This window comes from Bos javanicus, chromosome X (genome assembly GCF_032452875.1).
Source record: "Bos javanicus breed banteng chromosome X, ARS-OSU_banteng_1.0, whole genome shotgun sequence".
NCBI lineage: Eukaryota > Metazoa > Chordata > Mammalia > Artiodactyla > Bovidae > Bos > Bos javanicus.
In genome coordinates, this window is record NC_083897.1 from 38,257,167 (window position 1) to 38,277,371 (window position 20,205).

The 20,205-nt window shown below is 52.2% G+C and overlaps 1 protein-coding gene across 7 annotated transcripts; it reads right to left on the reverse strand.

Moving 5' to 3' along the window:
• Window positions 1-1,621: 1,621 nt before the first annotated feature.
• Window positions 1,622-11,277, reverse strand: CCNQ (cyclin Q). 7 transcript variants are annotated; one of them, XM_061408953.1, is made up of 7 exons: window positions 11,020-11,110; window positions 9,328-9,518; window positions 8,209-8,392; window positions 6,804-6,936; window positions 5,169-5,396; window positions 4,281-4,316; window positions 1,622-2,119 (listed from the first exon to the last, which is right to left on the reverse strand). In XM_061408953.1, the coding sequence occupies exons 3-7, from the start codon at window positions 8,376-8,378 to the stop codon at window positions 2,030-2,032; spliced, it is 657 nt and encodes a 218-aa protein (XP_061264937.1). In that variant the 5' UTR covers window positions 8,379-8,392; window positions 9,328-9,518; window positions 11,020-11,110; the 3' UTR covers window positions 1,622-2,029. The 7 variants fall into 7 exon arrangements, with proteins under 7 accessions (XP_061264937.1, XP_061264936.1, XP_061264934.1 ...); XM_061408952.1 differs by lacking the exon at window positions 11,020-11,110 and adding an exon at window positions 9,596-11,009; XM_061408950.1 differs by lacking the exon at window positions 9,328-9,518 and having other exon boundaries at window positions 1,622-2,059; window positions 11,020-11,277.
• Between the last annotated feature and the right edge of the window lie 8,928 nt (window positions 11,278-20,205).

A 20,205-nucleotide genomic window follows, 5' to 3' on the forward strand; every position in this document is an offset into this window, starting at 1 on the left:
TCTCTGGCTTGACAGGCCAAGGAAGTATTTATCACTTTAATTAAGATGCGCTCTGGACTAAAAAGTTCCCGGAGGCCTGGGGTTCTAGAAAATCTTCATCTCTCATTATTGACCTTTTTGAACCTAAAATAAAAAAGGCAGAAGATCGTATCTCTTTAATCCCTATTATCTTTTACAAAGTCTCAGTAATAGGAAGCCAAAGCAAATAAAAGAAAACCACTCTGAACCAGATTTTAATTCATATTGTGACCGAACTGTCCTTACAAAGCAGAGCTGGCCATGTCACATATTCCCCAAAAGTGTCACATATGTCCCAATACCATTCCTTACCTCTGTTCCAATGACAACACACAAAGACAACCCCTCAGTGATCTCCTAAGTCCCCAGGGCAGTGTGACAGATAACACACGTGGGTTGAGGGAGTTAAAATAGCTATCACACTCTGAAATGTTTTGGTCTAACCTGCTTGATTTACACAGTGGGAAACTGAGTCCCATTGAGACAAAGGAACTTGCCTGATACCTGATAATCGTTGAGAGGAAACTTAGGGCCACAAAACCTCCAGAGAGGCTGCTGTTAGCCCCGCAGCCCAGAGCTCACCCAGTTCAGCTCTGTGGCTCTCAGCTGGGGTGGGGACACCAAGGACAGAGCTAGTCAATGCAGGCCAGGCAAGTCCCAGGGTGGGGGGCTACACCCAGCCTGTGGGGAGAAAGGGGGTGATGGAAGCAAGGTGGTTTTTAGAAAGCACAAAGTGGAAAGGACTGGCAAGAAAGCCAAACACCGCCTTCAGAGCCCAGCCAGGCCCTCACCCTCCACCATCCACACTCAGAGCCCAGGCCCAGAGCTTGGGCACCAATTCTGTCCTCAAAGGGAAGAACAAAGTGGAAAAGGGGACCTTGGCTCATATCCTTCACCTTGAAGCCAAATAACACAGTCACTTCATAACTCAAGGGAGCCCTACTGCCTGACTTAGCACCCAGGTATGACTCCTCCTTATGCCCCTGACCGAGTGGACCCCAGGTATGCCAACCAGCTCCCACACCTGTGGGTGCCAGAGGGCATGGTGGCCAGTGTCCAGAGCCCATGTTCCCTGGGTGACAAGCTCGGAAATGCAGTGAAGTGCCTGGGACAGTCCCCCAGGCCCCACACTATCATGGTGAAGGACAGTCCCACCAGCACGCATGGAGCCTGGATCCTTTCTCCCAGGAAGAAGGACATTTGGGCTGGAGATTAACTAGACTCTGCATCTAGTCTCACCATCTCGGCACTTTTAAAAAAATCTGTAACTTTCTAGATACATTTTGGTCAGATCTAGATTTCTTGATCTCAAATGATAGTCCTTAACCTAAGTTCATTCACCAAGCAGAATTACTGCCAAGCCCTCCAAGTATCCCAGCAGAGGAAGAAGGTCACGTGGGCTCCTCTAGGGGGTGCCATTGTGACATGTGCACAAGTTGTGTCATCCTGCCCTTCCAGAAGTGGTGGAGGGTCTGCCCTTGGCACCTCAGGTTGTAGGAAGGGCAATTCTACCTGGAGAGCCTCTGAGGAGAAATCGAGTCTGGATGGTACCCACAGACCACTAGGGCAGCACGAGCTACAGAGCAAACACTGGGCATCTCAGTTGATTTCTATCATCTTTTATTACACAAAATAAAATTCCATCTATGTTGAACATTCATTCATACTTTCTATAAATTTGGCTTTTAAAAAATCCCCAGGGGTGCAGTCCCATAGCTTCTTAGATTTTCCTGCTGATAACATCACTCTTCAACGGCAGTCAGGTCCTCTCAAAGCACAAATGTTGATGCGGCGACTGGCCTTGAGCCGCCCCACACGGTACATTCTCAGCCTGCCCGCTGAAGGCGTGACTCTCGTCATTGTCCCGACCACGGCTGCTGGGGACAGTCATCGCCTTCACCAGCCCTCCCAGCTGGTCCTCTGGGGGCTGGCCTTCACGGCCCTTTGGCAGTGCTGTCCCCAGGCTGCCAAGCGTCCCGGGCTTCTCTTTGGGGAGGCCTGGACCAGGGCTTTAGGGGATCTCTGTGTCCATGGTATAAATCTGAATGAGATCAGACACAATGTTATCAATGGTTGGCTTGGTAAGGTCTTCACTAAACACCTAAAAAGGAGGAGAAGGAAAACAGGCTCTGGTTAGACTCCCTCTGGGTTAAACAAGGTACCTGCCACTAAGCACAGAACCACAGTACACAGGAGTGGAGATGGCATGGGGACTCTGCTATTGGAGACCATTCCAGACAGAAGAGGCTTTCGTGATCATCCAGCTCACACAGAAGAGGAGACTTGTCCTGGGTACATGGGGAGCTGGTGACAGAGCTGGGCCCAGATCACAGGCTCCTACCCATAGGCTCTCAGCTCCATGGTTTCTGGGGGGTCCATTTCCAGGAGTAGACTGGACACACCCCACCCTAGGCCAGCCCGCGAGGAACACATGGACCTGCTCTCTAGCCTGGACCAGACCACCTTTTTTTGTTTTCTTCTTGGTGGCAACACTTAGCTTGAGGGATCTTAATTCCCGACTAGGGACTGAATCCAGGTCCCAGCAGTGAGAATGCAAGAGTCCTAACCACTGGACCACCAGGAAATTGCTCAGACTGCCCCTTGACTGTGCCACAGAGCTTATAAAATTGCAAGGTGAGTCCCCAGGGGCCCAAATGAAAGGGGTAACCCTGCCTGTTTCCAAGTAAGGTCTGGCCCTGGCCCTGCTCCTGGGAAGGGACTGCTAAGCCCTGCCTGATGAGAGGGGGACCTGGGAGCTTGGACCTACTCTCTCCTGGGCCATACCTCCATTCCTCTTATCTTGGCTAATTTCAACCTGCATCCTTCCCCAGGAACTAACCCTGACACCCATAACCATGAGTATAATGGCTTTTCTGAACTCTGGGAATCCTCCCAGTGACACATGGAGCTTAAGGGTGCTTCTGGGGACCCCTGATGACACCAGAAGTAAAAGGCAAAACAAGGAGTCCCTGGTTGGATGCTGTGGCCCCCAGGCCTGGGGGTTGCTGCCTGGGCTCCAGGTCTGGGGCTGACCCGGGGCAAAAGCTGGACCTGAGTCCCCCCTGCTGCATGGACACCCAAGGAAGCTTGAACCCATCATGGGCTGTCATCTCAGGTGGGAGACAGTGACCTGGAAAAAACCCCGCCCTCCCCATCCAGCTCAGGAAGATCCAGCCATTCCCCTCCCACCCCCCTACTCCCGCACTCTGGGTGGAAAATGAATATCTCAGAAACACGGGCTTGCTTGTCAGGATCCACTACCTGAATGCTTCTGGAGACCCCAAGCCAAGAAATGACCATTAAAAAGTAGCCCAGGGCCAAAATCTGGAAGCAACCCAAGAGTCCATCCACAGAGGATGGACTAACATGATGCAGACCAGCTATACCATGGAACGGCACTCAGCCTTAAAAAGGATGGAAATTCTGAGTCCTGCTACAACTCACTACTGCTTTAGAGCTGGAGCGTCATCCACCAAGAGGACCAACGCAGTTGGATGCCAAGGGCTGCCCCACTGCCACCACCACACCCAAGGGCAGACAGGCTTCGGGGGGATGTCAAGCCTCTTGAGCAGCGTGGGAAGCCCACCCAGAGCAGACAAGTGGCATCACAGAGGTGGCAGCTGGGAGCACGTGAGCAGGAGGTGTCTCTCATCAGCAGGTGGCCTTCACACGCCCAGAGGGGGCCCAAGAGCCCCAGTGCACGGAGCCCAGAGCCACCCAGAGAGAGCGAAGAACAAGGGAAGTGCGGCTATGCTGCCCAGAGAAGTAGGCTCATCCAGGGGAAGTGTGTCACCCAGAAAAGAGGCCCACTACCTGATTCAACAGAGGGGGGACGCAGGGGGTCACACGATCTGGAAGTCCCCAAGAAGTCCAGCACAGAGCAATGCTTTTGTCCACACAGCCACCCTTCCCGCTCCCCCCTCCAAGCTGCCATCAGGCTACATCCAGCCTGAGGTTGGTTGGGGCCACAGATGCCTTTGTTCGACAACACTTGCACACCTACTACCCGCCAGGCCCAGGCACTGGGCTTGGGGCCGCTGATGAAGCAGACAAGATCCCTGGCTTCAGGAGAGGGGGAAGGACAGACAGGCAGGAAAGGACAATGAAGCACAGAGAGAAGCTGCTATCTCTGAAGAAGGGCAGCCTGGCGGAGGCGGGGGGCGGGGGGGTGCTCAGGAAGGGGGAGGCAGCCACTGTAGGTTTGCAGGGGAGGGGTAGTGCACAAAGAGGGGGAGTCTTCCAGCAATTCAAAGTCTGCTCACATGGAATCTCATTCCAGGACGAGGAGGGACAATGAGCTTCGTTTCATGAAGAAAGGAACAGCAGATTTCAAGCATGGGAAAGGAAAAACAAAGAATGATCTCAAAATCCCATTTTAAGCAATGGTGGGACTACTGAGGGAAACCTGCTAGGACTGCATGCAGCCTTTCTGGCAGACACAGCTGACCCAGCTCTCAATAAACTGCTGCCTGGGTCCAGCTGGTCTTGAGGAGAAGGGCTGTCATCTATCTCCTCTATTTATCCATTCATCCACCCACCCATCCATCATCCGTCGACATTCCCGTTGTAACATCTATCCATCCGGCCATCCACTCATCACTGATCCATCTCTGTATCTATCGCCTATCTACCTACCTACCAGCCTAGGTAGTAAAACCTACCTACCAGCCTAGACAGTAAAACCTACTGTCATTTTAGGGCACCCCTGATACTTTGAATGTGATGCCAGACTTACTGATGTCTCATCTACAGCAAGCTCTCACTCAATGCAATAAAAGTGCTTGCTTGAGCTCAGTAGTTCTCAACCAGGGGTGATCCCCTCCCCACCCCAAGACACTTGGCAATGTCTGGACACCGCTTGTGTTGTCTCAGCATCCAGTGGGTGGAGGCTAGTGGTGCCACCCTGCACCCAACAATGCCCAATGTGAACCCCTCAAACATCCACAATATCAAGGGGGAAGAGCCCAGCTTTGGCTATGGCAACAGGATATTTTCAAGCTTCAGGGTTCCCCAGTAGCCTGTATCTTTCTTTGTAGGTAATTACTACAAAGACATTTGACACCTGGTGTGGGGACTGCTGAAGGTCCTCAGGGAGGGAAAAGGCGGGGGCGGGGGGGTGGGGGGGACACACGCCAATGCAGTCACCTCACCTGCCACCATGGCTTCTCAGCCTCGGCCTCAGCAGGCACTTCGACCCCATAGGCTTGTAGGGCCAGGTGGATTACTGCCACGGCTATGTGCTGAGCCCGGAAGCGGAGGCACAGCCCCCCGTGGTAGCTGTCCTGTAGCAAGGCCCAGGCGGTGATGGAGACGGGGGTCCGCTGCCAGCTGTAACGGTTCAGCCAGTTCTTGAGCGAGACCAGGTAGTGGAGCAGGTACTGTAAAGACACGCCAGTCAGCTGCCCCCCACCATCACCTGCCTCCTTAACTGGGAGTCTGCAGGCCCTCCCCCTGCTGGCCTCTCTCTCCTAAATTGCCACGGTGTGTATACATCACAGATCAGATGTCGTCTCCCTGCCACCAGGTCCACCTCCACCAACCCTCACCCCAGGTCCCCACGGGTTCGCCCTCTCTTGTCCTCTGAACCCAGCTCCTGAAACCTGCCTGGGCCTTTCTATCAACATGGCCCTGCTCTGGACACCATCAGCAATTATTCTGCTCCCCCCTTGGCCCAGCCCAAACATAAAGCTTCAGAAACAGCAGCCTGATCTGCAGAACAGACCACAGCCCCCACGGGCCAGCCAGAGACAGGACATCAGGGGAGCTCAAGTCTCTGAACATCCTCCAGCTTGACTGTCAGCTCCTATTCTGCTTGAACACATGCTCTCCTTGAGCCCACGGGGAGGGGAGCCCTGCACTGCGCACTGACACAAACCACGACTGCTGAGCATCTCCACCATGGGTTCTGGGATTAGGGAGGTGGTGCGTGGAAGACATGGTAACAGGGGCAATAGGAAGGCCTCCATGGTGACCAAGTTGTTGTTTCATATGTTAACCAAGGCAGTGGCCACCAGTACATGTGACAAGCAAGCAACACCCGGAACTTGGGCAGGGGTGCTGTATCAGTGCCCACACCCTGACTGTTATCTTGTATTTATTCGAGTTTTGCAAAATGCCATTTGGGGAGGCTGGGCTATTTCCTCTGACTCCTTCTAAATCTACAACTCACTTGACAAAAATTCCAATGGGAAATAGACAAAATCACAGTGCAGAGGCCCACATCACAGTGCCTCCCCCTTCTCTCGGCAGTCCACCCACAAATTACCCACATGAGGCCTCAGGCCCTCAAAGGAGTCTGCTGCAGGGCTACTTTCTGTGATAGCTCTGCTGTTGGGAGGAATGTGTTCCTAGCAGTGAAGTCAGTGACATGGCTTTTCTCAGGGTTTTTCTGCACAGATGAGCTGCGTGTGAGCTGTGAGGCGGAGTAGCAACTCCCAGGAACAGACACTCCAGCAGGTCATGAAACCAGCCTTGCCTCCGCTTTTGTGGGTCAGTGAACACACAACTTATATGGGTCTGGGGACAGACACAGGCTTCAGAGGGCACATGGATCCCAGCTTTCAGCCACAGCCGAGTGGGCAGAAAGGCAGAAGCTGAAATCAGAGCTGCCTGAGAACCCTGGGAGTGGGGATGAGACAGGCCACCCGAGCGTCACTGTGCCTCCTCGGGGCCCCATGTGGCTCCAGGCTCAAGTGACTGCACTTTCCGGATAAAGAGCAAAGACTTTCATGCCTCTGGGAACCATAAGTGACTGCTGCCCTTCTACCAACCCCCGCCACACGTACCTTGTGTGGGTGCTGGAAGGAGACCTGGAAACGCAGGACCCGCAGCACGAGCAGTTCGCACTGTACGATGCTGTCCCGGATCTCCCAGAAGCGCGAGTCCAGCTCCAAGGGGTCACTGCCCGGGTGGAAGTACCTGAACAGAGAAACAACATGGCTGGCAATAGAAGGGGGTGCCCCCAGGAGCCCCATCATGGGGCGTCCAGATACACACACCAGAGCTCTTCTGCCATCGACGAGCATAGGGTCCACCTACATGTCTGCATAGGGGATAAAAACAGGAACCAGGGAGGAAAGAAGCTGCCTCCAGTGTCAGCCCCAGTGGCTGTGCCATGGCACTCAGCAAGACATGGGCTCTTTGCACCGGGGGTGGCAATGCCCATGGCACTCAGTCTGGGCTCAGGGAAGGTACTTAAACACAGGGATGATACACACTCAGAAACATAAAAGTATTTCAGCTATTTCCCAGATTGTCTTTCTTTCATTCCAGATCTTTCTGTCCTTGTGTACACCTTATTTGTCTACAAGACTCCCACCTACGCAAGATCACTAAGATGTACGGGAACAGGATTTACACTCGAGTGATCAGAACTCTCAGCCACTGAGTCATCATTCCCAGCTCCCCTCTCGTCTTCTGAGCTCCCCACAGAACCCACCTGGGTGCCCACATCCAATTAGTGAGCCCTACAACTTCCCCTCGTGCCCACCCGGCCTCCCTGCTGGGCCCTGGCAATTACAAGTGGACTCCAGCTGCCCCCCCTGCAGTGCTCTCTCTGTTTTTTTCTCCTAGTCATTCTCGGTACATCGTGAACCTGTCATGTTTATGGGGTGGGGAGTGCTTTTCCATTAACTGTTTATTAAAAGAGAAGCAGCACAAAATAGCTTTCTTCCTTAACGATTACAGAGTTCCTAGAAGGGCTATGATGCACTGCTAGTCAGTAACTTTCCAGAAACTGCTTTCTCCCAGACCCACTGGGCCTTGGCGCAGCCCATCCAGCTGGCTGGACCCCCACGTTCTTCCCTAACAGGAACATGGCTACTCAGGCCCAGGGCTGTGAGAGACACTCTTGGGCGACTCTGACCATCTAAATAGGACAACGGCCCCAGAACCCAATTGCTTTGATCTGTCCTGTCCAAGACACCTTGAGAATCTTCTTTGGTGCCCCTCTGCAAGCTTCCTCTGCTCTAGCCTGTGACAGCCTCTTTCCACCCCTCTCTGTACACCATCAGGCCTCTGAGGTTTCCCCCAAATCTGGCCCCAGTTGCTGCTGCACAGGTTCCCCTAGACTTCTGACACTGCACTGACTTCTGCCTCTGCTGCTGGAGCTCCTGGCCCCAGTTCAAGGCCACCCAGGTGCCTCCTTCTGAATTTGACTGCTGGCACCTGGGAGACACTGGAAGCCGCTACCTGTTGGAAACATTGATGATGTCACGCGTGCGCAGATGTTGTTCCTCCACTTTGCCGGCCAAGTAAAGGGAAGACATGGCCACCAAGTAGGGATCGTAGGCATCCAGGTTGATCTCGCAGAAGAATTTATGGTAAATGGTACAGGCGGTGGCGATGGGGATGGACCGCATCCCTAGCTTGACACCTACCAAGAGAAAACACGCAGGGGAGAGCTTCATCCAGAGCTCACCCCCTGTGAAGTGTGAGGTGTGCCACTGAGTTGGGCACTGAGGGTACACACGCCTGCTCAGACACCACCGAGAGCCCAGGGCCCAGCTGACAGGGGATGCCGATCCTTCCACGGGGTCCTTGACCTGAGGAATTTAGAGGCAGGCTTGTCAGACTCTGACAGGCTAATGAGCCCCTGGAGGTCACACTCAAGTGCAGCCTTCCCTTCATAGCTCTGCAGGTTCCTCATGTCTCCCAAGCCCCCAAGGCTTCAAACTTCTCCCCGATCTGTTCCTGGCATATCCCTTTCTGCACATCTTGAAAGCACCAGCTGTGTGTCTGTTTCCACGTGAGGAAGCATTTAACTAGAGGTCACTCCCACCTCTGCAGCTCGTAACCAAAACCCTGCCAAGGTGACAAGAGGAAAAAAGGTCTCTGAGTGCCACACAGATGCCACAGATTCTGATGCACTAGGGTACTAGTCCACAGGGTCAGAAAAGGCAAGCAAAGGAAACAGGGTGACTGCTAAAGGCAACCACAGGCCGAGCAGGAGAAAAGCAACATCAATGGCCACAGCCAGGCTTGAGGAAAGAAGAGCAAGATACTGAAAAGGGAACAGAAAGAACTCAAAAACTGGAGCATGATAGTTTGATTTAGGCCTTAAAAGCCCTAAATCCCTCAGAAAGCTACTAATGAAATCACTGCACTGGGTCACAGAACTAAAACAAATTCACAATGACCAGGGGAAGGTTAACTTGACACCCCACAGACTGAGGGAAGGTGGAGAATCACCAATGATCATTAAAATTGTGTTCAACATCCTCTACCTAAAAAGATGTATTAGTTCCCTTGAGCTGCTGGAACAAATTACCATAAACAAATTGGCTAAAAACAACACGTTTTTTCTCTTACAGGGCCGGTTCCTTCTGGAGGTTCCAGGGGAGAATCCATTTCCTTGCCCTTTCCAGTTTCTAGAGGTGCCTGCAACCTTTGGCTCGTGGCCTCTTCCTCCAGCTTCAAAGCCAGCAGTGCAGCATCTTCTAACTGTGCTTCCATCATCACATGGCCTTTTCCTCTGCCGTCTACTTCTCCTGCCTCTATATCTAAGGATGGGTTTGATTATATCAGGTGCAGCAGATCATCTAAAACAGTTCCCTGACATCAAGATGCTTAATCCCACCTGCAAAATCTCTTTCGCTACATGAGGTTACCGGTCCCAGGTTCTGGGGATTAGGATGGGGCAATCTGTGGACCAGTATTCAGCCTCACACAGAGAGAGCAAGGGCATGTGCAAAACATGAGAGGAAGGACATATGCAAACATTTTAGCATTAGCTTTCAGCATTTAGCACTTAGTAAAACCTAAGCATGTCAAGGTTTAAACTTGACTTTAGACAGTGAAGTTCTATGCAGACAGTTCCTACATGGGACCCATCATTCTCAGAGATGTCAGATGAGGTGGTATTGCTACATGTGAGCCTCCAAGGGTAGCATGTTTTCCTGGTTTACACAGACCTTCCAAGCATATATGTGGCATATATGAGGGGCCACTGCCATCCTTCTTTATGCACTTTTCAAAACGTTTTGAAAATTAAATGTACACACCACTGGGATTAATGGTCCTAAACTATTTCTCCAGAGTCCACTTATGTTGACTTGAAAGTAGACTCACTCAAACCGCTCTTCCCCAGAGTGTACATAAAGTAACAAAGATTGGAAACTATGTAGCACTTTTGACAGAGAAACAATGTTTCTATGGAAATGTAACTGGCTTCCTCCCCTGTTGGGAATAGCGGCACTCAACACGACAGTGGACGCCGAGTCAGGGTTGCTGCTGCTGCTGCTGCTAAGTCGCTTCAGTCGCGTCCGACTCTGTGCGACCCCATAGACGGCAGCCCACCAGGCTCCCCCCATCCCTGGGATTCTCCAGGCAAGAATACTGGAGTGGGTTGCCAGTTGGAAACACTTAAACCCCTCTTCCACAGGGTGTACACAAAGTAACCAAGATCGGAAACAGCCTAGCATTTTTGACAGAGAAACAATTTTTGCACGGAAATACAACTGGCTTCCTAGCCTCAGTCTTGGGAGCAGGGGTGCCCAACAAGACAGGGGACACCGTGTCAGGGTTCAGAACGGAGGGTGTGCCTTGGGTCCTCGCTGTGACGGGACCTGTCAGGAGCGCCACCAATGGCATGTTCCAGAAGGTTCCATGTGACCAAGTGCCCGCGTACCCTTATGCTGGGAGACAGGTGTGTCGGAAGGCACCTCCTAAGCTAGGGCCAGTCCCTTGCCACATCCTCCCTGGGGCCTAGGTGCCAGTCGTGAAACGGCCAAAAGCCCAGGAGGCAGGGCGTGGCGTCAAGGCTGAGGCCAGAACCCACAGGCCTAGCCTCCGCTAGGGCAGGGTAGGCCCGGTCTCTGCCTTCCATTCAGCCACGCCAGCTCCGCGTCTGGCAGGTCCCCCTCCTCCGGGAAGCGGGTCCCCTACTCCAGTAGCCCCTGCCCGCCTGCTCGCGGCTCCCGTGACAGGCTGGGGGCCGGCTGGACGCAAGGGCAGCACTGCGGCTCCGGCCACCACGTCCCGCCCTCTTCCTGGCGCGGTTACCTGCCTCCATGATGAACCTTGTCACTCGGAAGTGTACCCTCGATTCAGGTGCCAGCCGCCCCTCCGAGCCCCGGGTCTCAGCCCCTCCTCCGCAGGTCCCGGGGCCGCCGGCCTCCATGAGGCCCCGCCCCACAGACCCAGAGCCCCTCACCGGAAGGAGAGGCGCCCAGACGCGTGGCGCCTGGCTCCCGGGGTGTCTTCGCCGCGGGAGCCGAGGTGCCGCCCCGCCCTGCCTGGGTCGACCCTCCCCACCCCCCCGGGTGAGGGCGCTGAAGGCGAGCCCGGCCGACTGCGCAGGCGCCAGATCAAGCGCAAGCGCACAGGCCCACCCTGTCAGGCGTCTGTCAGGCGACTGTCGCGCTCCCCGCCCCTCAGCCTGGACTCCGGACGTCATCCCGCGCCGCCTCAGGAGGCGTAGGCCCCGCCCCCGGAGACTCACACTCCGCCCCTGGGAGCCCACCGGCGGCCTCGGGGAACCCGGGAGGCTACTCCTCCAATGCGCAGGGAGGTTACTACAGTCCTAGGGCCAGGGTGCAAAAACAACTGCCCTAACGCCTGAGCGACAAGTTCCTACGGTGTCGCTCCGGGCTGATGGCCCAGTGTGGGGCCGAGGCGGCGCTTACCAGAGCTCACAACAGTGTCTCCCACCTGGACAAGACGTGGGGTTCAATCTCAGTGTTCCTAAAACCCAAATCCGGCTTTGCCAGAGTTTCCCAGACCTACAGATGACCCCCGAAGGAAGCGCTGTGCACAAAATGAGGACAGTTAGTAGGGCTGTTTGTGTCAGGCTTTTCCAGGGGCCCAGCATCCCTGGGGGACCTGCTTGTGGCTCTCATTTCCAGCCTGGCAGCAAGGGAGGAGCTTAAATGTTTGCTCAATGAGTGTTAATTGAATATCCAGTTCCTAGTGCAATCCCATACTTCGTGTCTTCCACAAGTAGGAAATTCTGCATCAGGCATTAGGGATGTACAACCCCAAAGGGACCCCCAAGCTACTGATAGACAGTGCACTCTGGTCATTCTGATACAGCCAGACAGTTCCTATCATTTGAGAGAGTTTGGAAGGTTGAGAGGAAAAAGCCACCTTAAGGCCAACCTTTATCTTCTTTAGCCCCTCCCTAGTCAGTTTTCCCGACCTGGTCCTCTCTACACCAGCTGGCTTGGTTTCCTGGCACTGCTATAATAAATGACCAGAAAAGTAGGTGACTTAAAACATTAGAACTTTAAATCAAGGTGTCAACAGGGCCATACTCCCTCCAGAGGCTCTGTAGCAGCATCCTTCCTTGTCTCCCAGCTTCCGGTGGCCCCAGATGTTCCTTGGCTTGTAGCCGCATCATTCCAGTGTCTGCCTCTGTTGTCACATGGCCTCTTCCCTTGTGTCTGTCTCTTTTTTCTGCCCTATTTGTCATTGCATTTATGGACTAATCCAGGATGGTAGCAACTTGCAGTCCTTAATCACATCTGCACATGAGCATAGATCCTTTTGCCAAATAAGACCACATGCACACGGTTCCAGGGATGAGAACACGGACACATCTCTGGTGGGAGTGGGGTGGCTACCATTGCCCATGACAGCAGCCACCAAAGTGAGTTTTTTGCAGGTCAAGACTAAGGGGACCCTGCCTGGCTTAACAGCCTCCAGGGCCCCTTCACCTCAGGAGAAAGCCCAAGACCTTGCCTGACCTTCTAGTCCTGGAGAAGTCACCCTGCTAACTGGTGACTCGTGGCAAAGGCCTTGGGCAGCTCCCTGAAGGTTATGGTCTCTCTGCCAAGTGAAGGAACTGCTCCCCACATTTTCTCCCTGGCTCCCTCTGTCCAAGGCAAGGGGCAGGCCCTCTGGGCTGATTACCTCTGAGTGTGCGTGTGTGTGCATGCTTGTGAAAGGGCTTGGGGCCCCCAGCCTCCTGGCCTGGTATAACAAATGACCAGAAATCTAGGTGATCAAGTCATGCCTTGATCACTCCGTCACTGCTGTCTGTCCCTGGGACTAGAGCAGTACCCCTGACCCTTCCCAGTTCCCCACATCTGTGTAGGACGCACATGCCCCCTCCCTGAAACGCATGCACACACAGACGCACGCACGAGTCAGACACTCCCTCCTTGTCCACTGGGGTGTGCACGTGCACACACCCAAACTGTATCACTCTTCCCTCTGGCCCGCAGCCCAGCGGCCTGCCTGTCACCTCCTTGCCCATTGGGCTTGCTGCTTAAACAGTGCCCCTAGGATTCCTCCTTCTCCCCTGGGCCTTTTGTGGTCTGAGGAGTCTAGGCTCAGCGAGTAATAGGTGCCTGCGAATGTGACTCAAGGGAATGACTCAATGAACACATTAATTTTGAAAGCGCTGGGTCACAGGGCACCCTCCTGGCAGGCCGCCTAGGTGCAGCGGTTGATAAGTGAATCATTCACAAGCCACCAATTGGAGCCAGCCAACCTCGGGGTAGCATTTCTTCTCTCACAGCAAGCCACATCCGCTATCGAGGCACTCCCTGCCTTGTCCCCCCTCATTCTGCCCCCCGACCTCACCTGGGGATCACCTCCAGGCCCCGCAGAGAGAAGATGGTCAATAAAGGCAGGGTAGACATCATCTCAGAAGAGGACTCTGTGATATTTGCCAAGACTCCTTATCTACCCCTGACCATGCTCCGTGACCCCAAGGGAGCCGCAGCCTCCTCACAAGGGGGCTGTCCACTAATGAGCGAGTGAGGGTGTCACACTGAAGCTCAAAAGATGAGGCAGAGGAGGGCAGAGGCGTTTGGGGCACAGAGGAAAGCTGTGCCCGGGCGGGATGTCGGGAAAGCCCACATGCTCTTCAAAGTCAGGGCTCACCTCCAAAGTGCCTGCCCTGCACACCTGCTCCCCAGGGGCCTCCACCCAAGAACCAATCAGTGGAAGCCCTGCCACTTTTCCTTGGAAACTTCTCACTCCACTATCACACTATCACCGTTTCTTCCCTGCCTCCCCTGCCCCCTGCCTCGTTGACACCTTCTGGGCCAGTGAAGGCAGCTGCTCAGGCCTCCCTGTGGGTCCCTTTCCCTGCCCACCCCCCACTGCCTTCCACCCACCCACCGCATCCTTGAAGCTACTTGTGTCCCTGGATTCCACGCTGTGCCCTTGGTCCCCCACCCTGCCCCACTCCATCCTCTTGGTCCATTCAGGCTGCTGGAACAAAACCACCAGAGACATGGATTTCTTGCAGTTCTGGGAGGCTGGAAGTCCAGGATGCCAGCAGGGTTGGGTTCTAGGGAGGACCCCCCCCTTCTGGGTTGCAAGCCAGCCAGCTTCTCACTCTGGCCTCACAGGAGAGACAAGGCAAGGGAGCTCCTGAGATGCTTTTGGAAGGGGACTAATTCCACAAGGGCTCTGCTACATCATTTCCCAAAAGTCCACCTCCGGGTACCACCATCACCTTGGGCCTTCTGACTTCACCAGATCAGTCTGGGAGAGGGCCTATTCGGACCATAGCCCTCGCCAAGGTCAAGGGTCACGTCTGAGCTGTCTCCCACCTGTGGCCACCCGTTGCAGTTGACTGCTTGGTACATGGTCTGGCTCTATACCTGGACGGCTTTGAAGATTTGTACTCTGTGTCCCCTCAGGCACCACCCCCCACATCTGGGAAAGCTTTGAAGCCTTGTGCTCCCTGTCCCCCCACGTCTGGGCAAGCTGATCAGGATATCCTCCCCCCAGCCCCAGCCAGAGCAAAGAATCTATCATGCACTTGAGCTGTTTTCCCAGCACCCTGGGGGGCCTCAGACTCAAGCCAGGGATTTTTTTTCATAACCTCTTAGTGGGTGTGGGGCCATCAATCTCCACATCCAAATCACATTCAGGGTGGGGGTGTCCGTCTCACTTGCACACAGTGACCACAACACACGCCCTCCTGCCCCAAATGCTTTCCCTTCGGGGATTCCTGGGTTCCGGGCCTGTTCTCTTGGCTTGTCTCCTCCCTCCCGGATCAGCTGAGTGCCCGGTGAGTCGGGCTCAGGCCTGGTGCTGGGACAAAGCAGACAGTGTCTGCCTTCGGTAGCCTTGCCCTGGCTCCAGACACAACAACGTTTGTAAAAACGAAGTCCGATCAGTGCCCTTCCCTCTCCGAGCCCCCACAAGAGCCATACCGGCTGCCAGAAGACAGCTCTATTTACCCGGCAAGTGTCCTCCCAGGCACAAACACTGATGAGATTACAGTTTTTGGTTTATCTACTGCCTTGGATTATTTCCTTTGGACTACATGAGTTTCAAGTGAAGACAAACTCAATACGGAGAACAGTGGAGTGAGCTCTGAGCACCTATGAGATCTCCTATGAGGCCAAGTTGGGCCTCAGGAGAAGGGCTGAGAGTCAGCATGAGGGTCAGAAGATGCAATTCAGCCACAGACGTGCACAAAAAGCTGCCACGGATCCAGAGACAGAAAGTGGATCAGTGGGGGTAAGGGACCAACAAGCCACAGGAGGGACTGGTAACTGGCACAGGGGTTCTTTGAAGGCGTGATGGAAATGTTCTGGAATTAGATTATGGTGATGAGTGCATAACTCAGTAAATATGTTAAAAAAAATAACATGTTGAACTGTGCAGCCTAGATGAGTGAATGTTATAGTATCTGACATATCTCCATAGCTGTTAATTTTTAAAGGTCCTGTGCTCTTCAGAGACAAGTGAACTGACAGCTACTGCTACTGCTGCTAAGTTGCTTCAGTCATAACCAACTCTGTGCGACCCCATAGATGGCAGCCCACCAGGTTCCTCTGGCCTTGGGATTCTCCAGGCAAAAATACTGGAGTGGGTTGCCATTTTCTTCTTTGGTGAACTGACAGACCCACCCTCAAAGTCCTGAAATAGGGCAGATAATGGCACACGGTACTTTGCTCCCCCTTGGGGAGGGGAGTTGAGTGGCTTGTTGGAGATGGGGGAACACCCAGGCCTGACACTTCCACACATCCAGGATCCACCGACCTGAGTGGGGGCTTGACCCGAGTGCCTCTCACCAGTGACTTTAACCCACAGGCCGTGTGACAATAGAGGCAGGGCTTAAGAGTGATGTGGCCACAAGCCAAGGAATGCCTGCAACAACTGGAAGCTGGAAGAGATACAGAAGGGAGAGATGCGGAAGGGTCCTTCCCTAGAGCCTTCAGATGGGAGGGAATCCATTTCTGTTGATCCAGTTTGCAGTCCTGTGTTGCCACAGCCCAAGGAAACTCACACAAAGGGGTGTGGGAGGGAGTAATTAAGCCCCACCTTGCCATCTGCTACAGAGACAGCAGAGAAGATGGATGTGGCTTCTGATGGTTGCGTGGGCCCCTCACAAGTTCTGCCAGTGGAGGGAAGAAGGCCTGAGAAGGGCATAATCTTTACCCCAGAGCACTGGAAAACAAAAGAGATAGAAAGACTGCAGATGAAGCAGTCAGATCCAAGAAGGTCAGGCGGCTTCTCAAAGCCTCCCAGCATGTGGATGCCAGCCCAAATGGGTCAGGGCTGTTAGCTCCAGGAGCTTAGAAAGGGAACTTCTCAACAGTTTGGTCATCCTTGCCAGGTGCCACTCTCCTGTATGCCTCTCTAGCCCCAGCCATCTCAATCTTTCTACCAGACCCTGTCAATGTCAATGCCCTTCCTGTGTTTGCGATTGCCAAGGCTCAAGGACACACCTATTGCTGTCTCTGCCCTCTGCCGGGACAGGGCAGTAATGCATCCCAGATTTTCCTCATGTGCATGCCCACCATCACTTGACCAAGTCTGTCTCTAAAGGTCTAAATCCCCAGGGAGAATCTGATGGGATGAATCTTTGTTATGAACACATAGCCCTCTGAAACAGGAAGCCACCTTTTGTAAAATCAGCAGCAGGGCGGGGTGGTGGGGCTCAGTGTCTGTACACATTCCTAGGTAAGCTGTGTGGGAGGTCGGCAGTGACCAGCATGCCAACCCAGGAGCCCAAGGACACCCATTTGGCAGGGTCAGTCTCAGCGCATCTGAGCCCACGACCTCAGGTATTACACTTTGTGCACCACCCCCATACACCCAGAAAGGGACTCAGAGAAAAGGGCGTCATCACCCACCCTTTTCAGTGGTCAGCCAGAGATATTGTCTTTGCTATTTGTTCACTGAGCAAGGAAATAAAGCCCTCAACTCTCTTGGCAGGCAGTCAGTAGAGATGGTCTAAATTGCTAGATGAAGAAATAGGTGGGGAAAAAGCCAGTTGTCTGGTGATGCACAGGCAAGTATCCGAAGAGTTACAGTATTACGTTGAAGGCAGGCCATTGAAATAGTGACAAAGTGTATCTAGACTGGAAAGGGAAAAATAAAACTACCTCTATGCACAGATAACACAATCTTATATAAAAAAATCCTAAGGAACACACACACACACAAACTACCTAGAGCTAATAAATATTCTACAACTTGGATGGACTATTTATTAGCTCTAGGTAGATTTGTATACTGCTCTTGTATTTCTACACAATACCTATGAACAATCAAAAATGAAATTAAGAGTTCTGTTCATAAGAGCATCAATTGAATAAAATACCCAGCAATAAATATAACAGAAGGAGGGCAAAACTTGTACAACAACATACTACTGAAAGATATTAAAGAAGATCTAAGTAGAAAGACATCTTCTGTTCATATATTAAAAGATTTTAATTGTTTAAATAGTAATATTCTTCAAATTGGTCTACAAATTCAATGCAATCGCTATCTAAATTCCAGTTGGCTTTTTGGCAGAAATTGACAAGCCCATCTTAAAATTCACACCGAAATGCAAAGGACCCAGACTAGCCAACATAATCTTGAAAAAGAACAAAGTTGAAGGACTCACACTTCCTGATTTTAAAACTTACCACAAAGCTACAGGAATCAAGACTATGTAGTACTGACACAAAGGTGGAGATACAGATCCACAAAATAGAAACCCATACTGCTTTGGTTAGCTGATTGTCAACAAGGGTGACACATTCAATGAGGAAAGAATAGTGTCTTCAACAAATGGTGCTGGGACAACAGGATAGTAGCCACATGCAAAAGAATGAAGTTAGACCCCTTCCCCACACCATATAGAAAAATCAACTCAAAATGGATCATAAATCTAAATGTATTGTAACAGCTGAAACTATAAAACTCTTTTATAAAAAATAGACATAAATATTTGGGGACTTGGATAAGTTCATGGTTTCCTAGATATGATACCAATAAATAACAAGTAGATACATCATCAGTTCAGTTCAGTTCAGTCTCTCTGACTGTTTACAACCCCATGCACTGCAGTACTCCAGGCCTCCCTGTCCATCACCAACTCCTGGAGCTTTCTCAAACTCATGTCCATCGAGTCGGTGATGCCATCCAACCATCTCATCCTCTGTCGTCCCCTTCTCCACCTGCCTTCAATCTTTCCCAGCATCAGAATCTTTTCCAGTGAGTCAGCTCTTCGCATCAGGTGGCCAAAATATTGGAGTTTCAGCTTCAGCATCAGTCCTTCCAATGAATATTCAGGACTGATTTCCTATAGGATGGACTGGTTTGATCTCCTTTCAGTCCAAGGGACTCTCAAAAGTCTTCTCCAACGCCACAGTTCAAAAGCATCAATTCTTCAGCACTCAGCTTTCTTTATGGTCCAACTCTCACATGACTACTGGAAAAACCATAGCTTTGATTAGACGGACCTAGACAGACCTTTGTTGGTAAAGTAATGTCTCTGCTTTTAATATGCTGTCTAGGTTGGTCATAGCTTTCCTTCCAAGGATCAAGCATCTTTTAATTTCATGACTGTAGTCACCATCTGCAGATTTTGGAGCTCCAAAATCACAGACACATTGTACTTCATCAAAAGTAAACAATTCTGAGCAGGGCAGCATGGCAGGGAGCTCCGACTGGCCACCCAGTGCTGAGGAAAAAAAAAGATTCATGGCTGCCAGGGGCTGGAGGGAGAGGTACTGGGGAATGACCACTCAGTGAGTATGGGCTTCCTTTTGCAAGTAATGAAAATGTTCTGGCCTAAGAGAGTGGTGATGTTTGCGCAACCACGTGGTGATGGTGGTGAAGATTCTAAAAGCATTGAACTGTACACTTTAAATGAGTGAATTAGTATGGAAGTGATATTTCAGTAAAGCTCTATTTTTTAAAAATGAAAGCCAGAAGGGAACCCTTAAATTGTTTCTGCCCTGGGGCAGCTCTGTCTGGAAGGGAAAGTGAAGACCCCAAACCCTCATCTCAGAAACAATTGACTCCTGTGCTGTGGTTACGTAAGACGTCACCATGGAGGAAGCTGGAAGAAAGGCACGCAAGACTCCCCTGTACTGTCTTTGGAACTTCCTGTGAATCTATAACAATTTCAAAATAAAACCAAAAGATGTCTTATGGGGCTGGGCTGTTAACTCAAGGCTCTGTGTCCAACTTCATTCAGGTTGTTGGCAGAATTCATTTCCTTGAGGCAGAAGAACCAAGTTCCCTGCTTCCTTGACTTGTGGTCCCTTCATCTTCAAGCTGGCGAGTGGAGTCCTTCTCAATATCTTTTGATCTTTCTGACTCCCCTGCGGCCTCAGCCAACAAAGCTCTGCTTGTTAAGGGCTCCTGTGATGACACTGCCTAGCCAATAATCAAGGCTAATTTCCCCATGTTCAGGTCAATTGGTTAATAGCGTTAATTACATCTACAAAGTCACCTCAGCTGTGCAGCATAACATATTCATGAGTATGACATCAGAGGACCAAGGACATGAGAGTCAAAATTCTGGCTATCACAGTGGGTTATTTAAAATCTATCTGGGATGTAAACCCCCAGGAGGGTGAGGGTTAGGCATTAGGTATTATAGAGGAGGAGGGAAGCCATCAAAGAGTTGTCCCCAGTTTGGAAAAGCCTCAACAGCCATGAGGGGGGCTGCGGTCACCCAAGGAGAGGGGGCAGGTCAGCCAAGGAGGGTGGGGGCAGGTGGTGGGTGGAAAGAATGGCCTGGGGGAGGCCAGCTGCAGATGCTCTCAGAAGTTTTCCCACCCCAACCTTAGCCTGCAGTTTTCTCCTTGGATGTAGCATCCGAAGACCGGTCTCCTATCTCCTTGATCTCCGAAGACGGTCTTCCTAGGTCAAGGCTAGAAGGAATCCCAGTGAGTTGGGGGGCTAGCATGCTGCCCTGAGCCCGGTATGCTGGCCACAGCCTACCACCAGGGGGCAGAGTCGACTACATCAAAGGCCACACAGCTGGAGAGT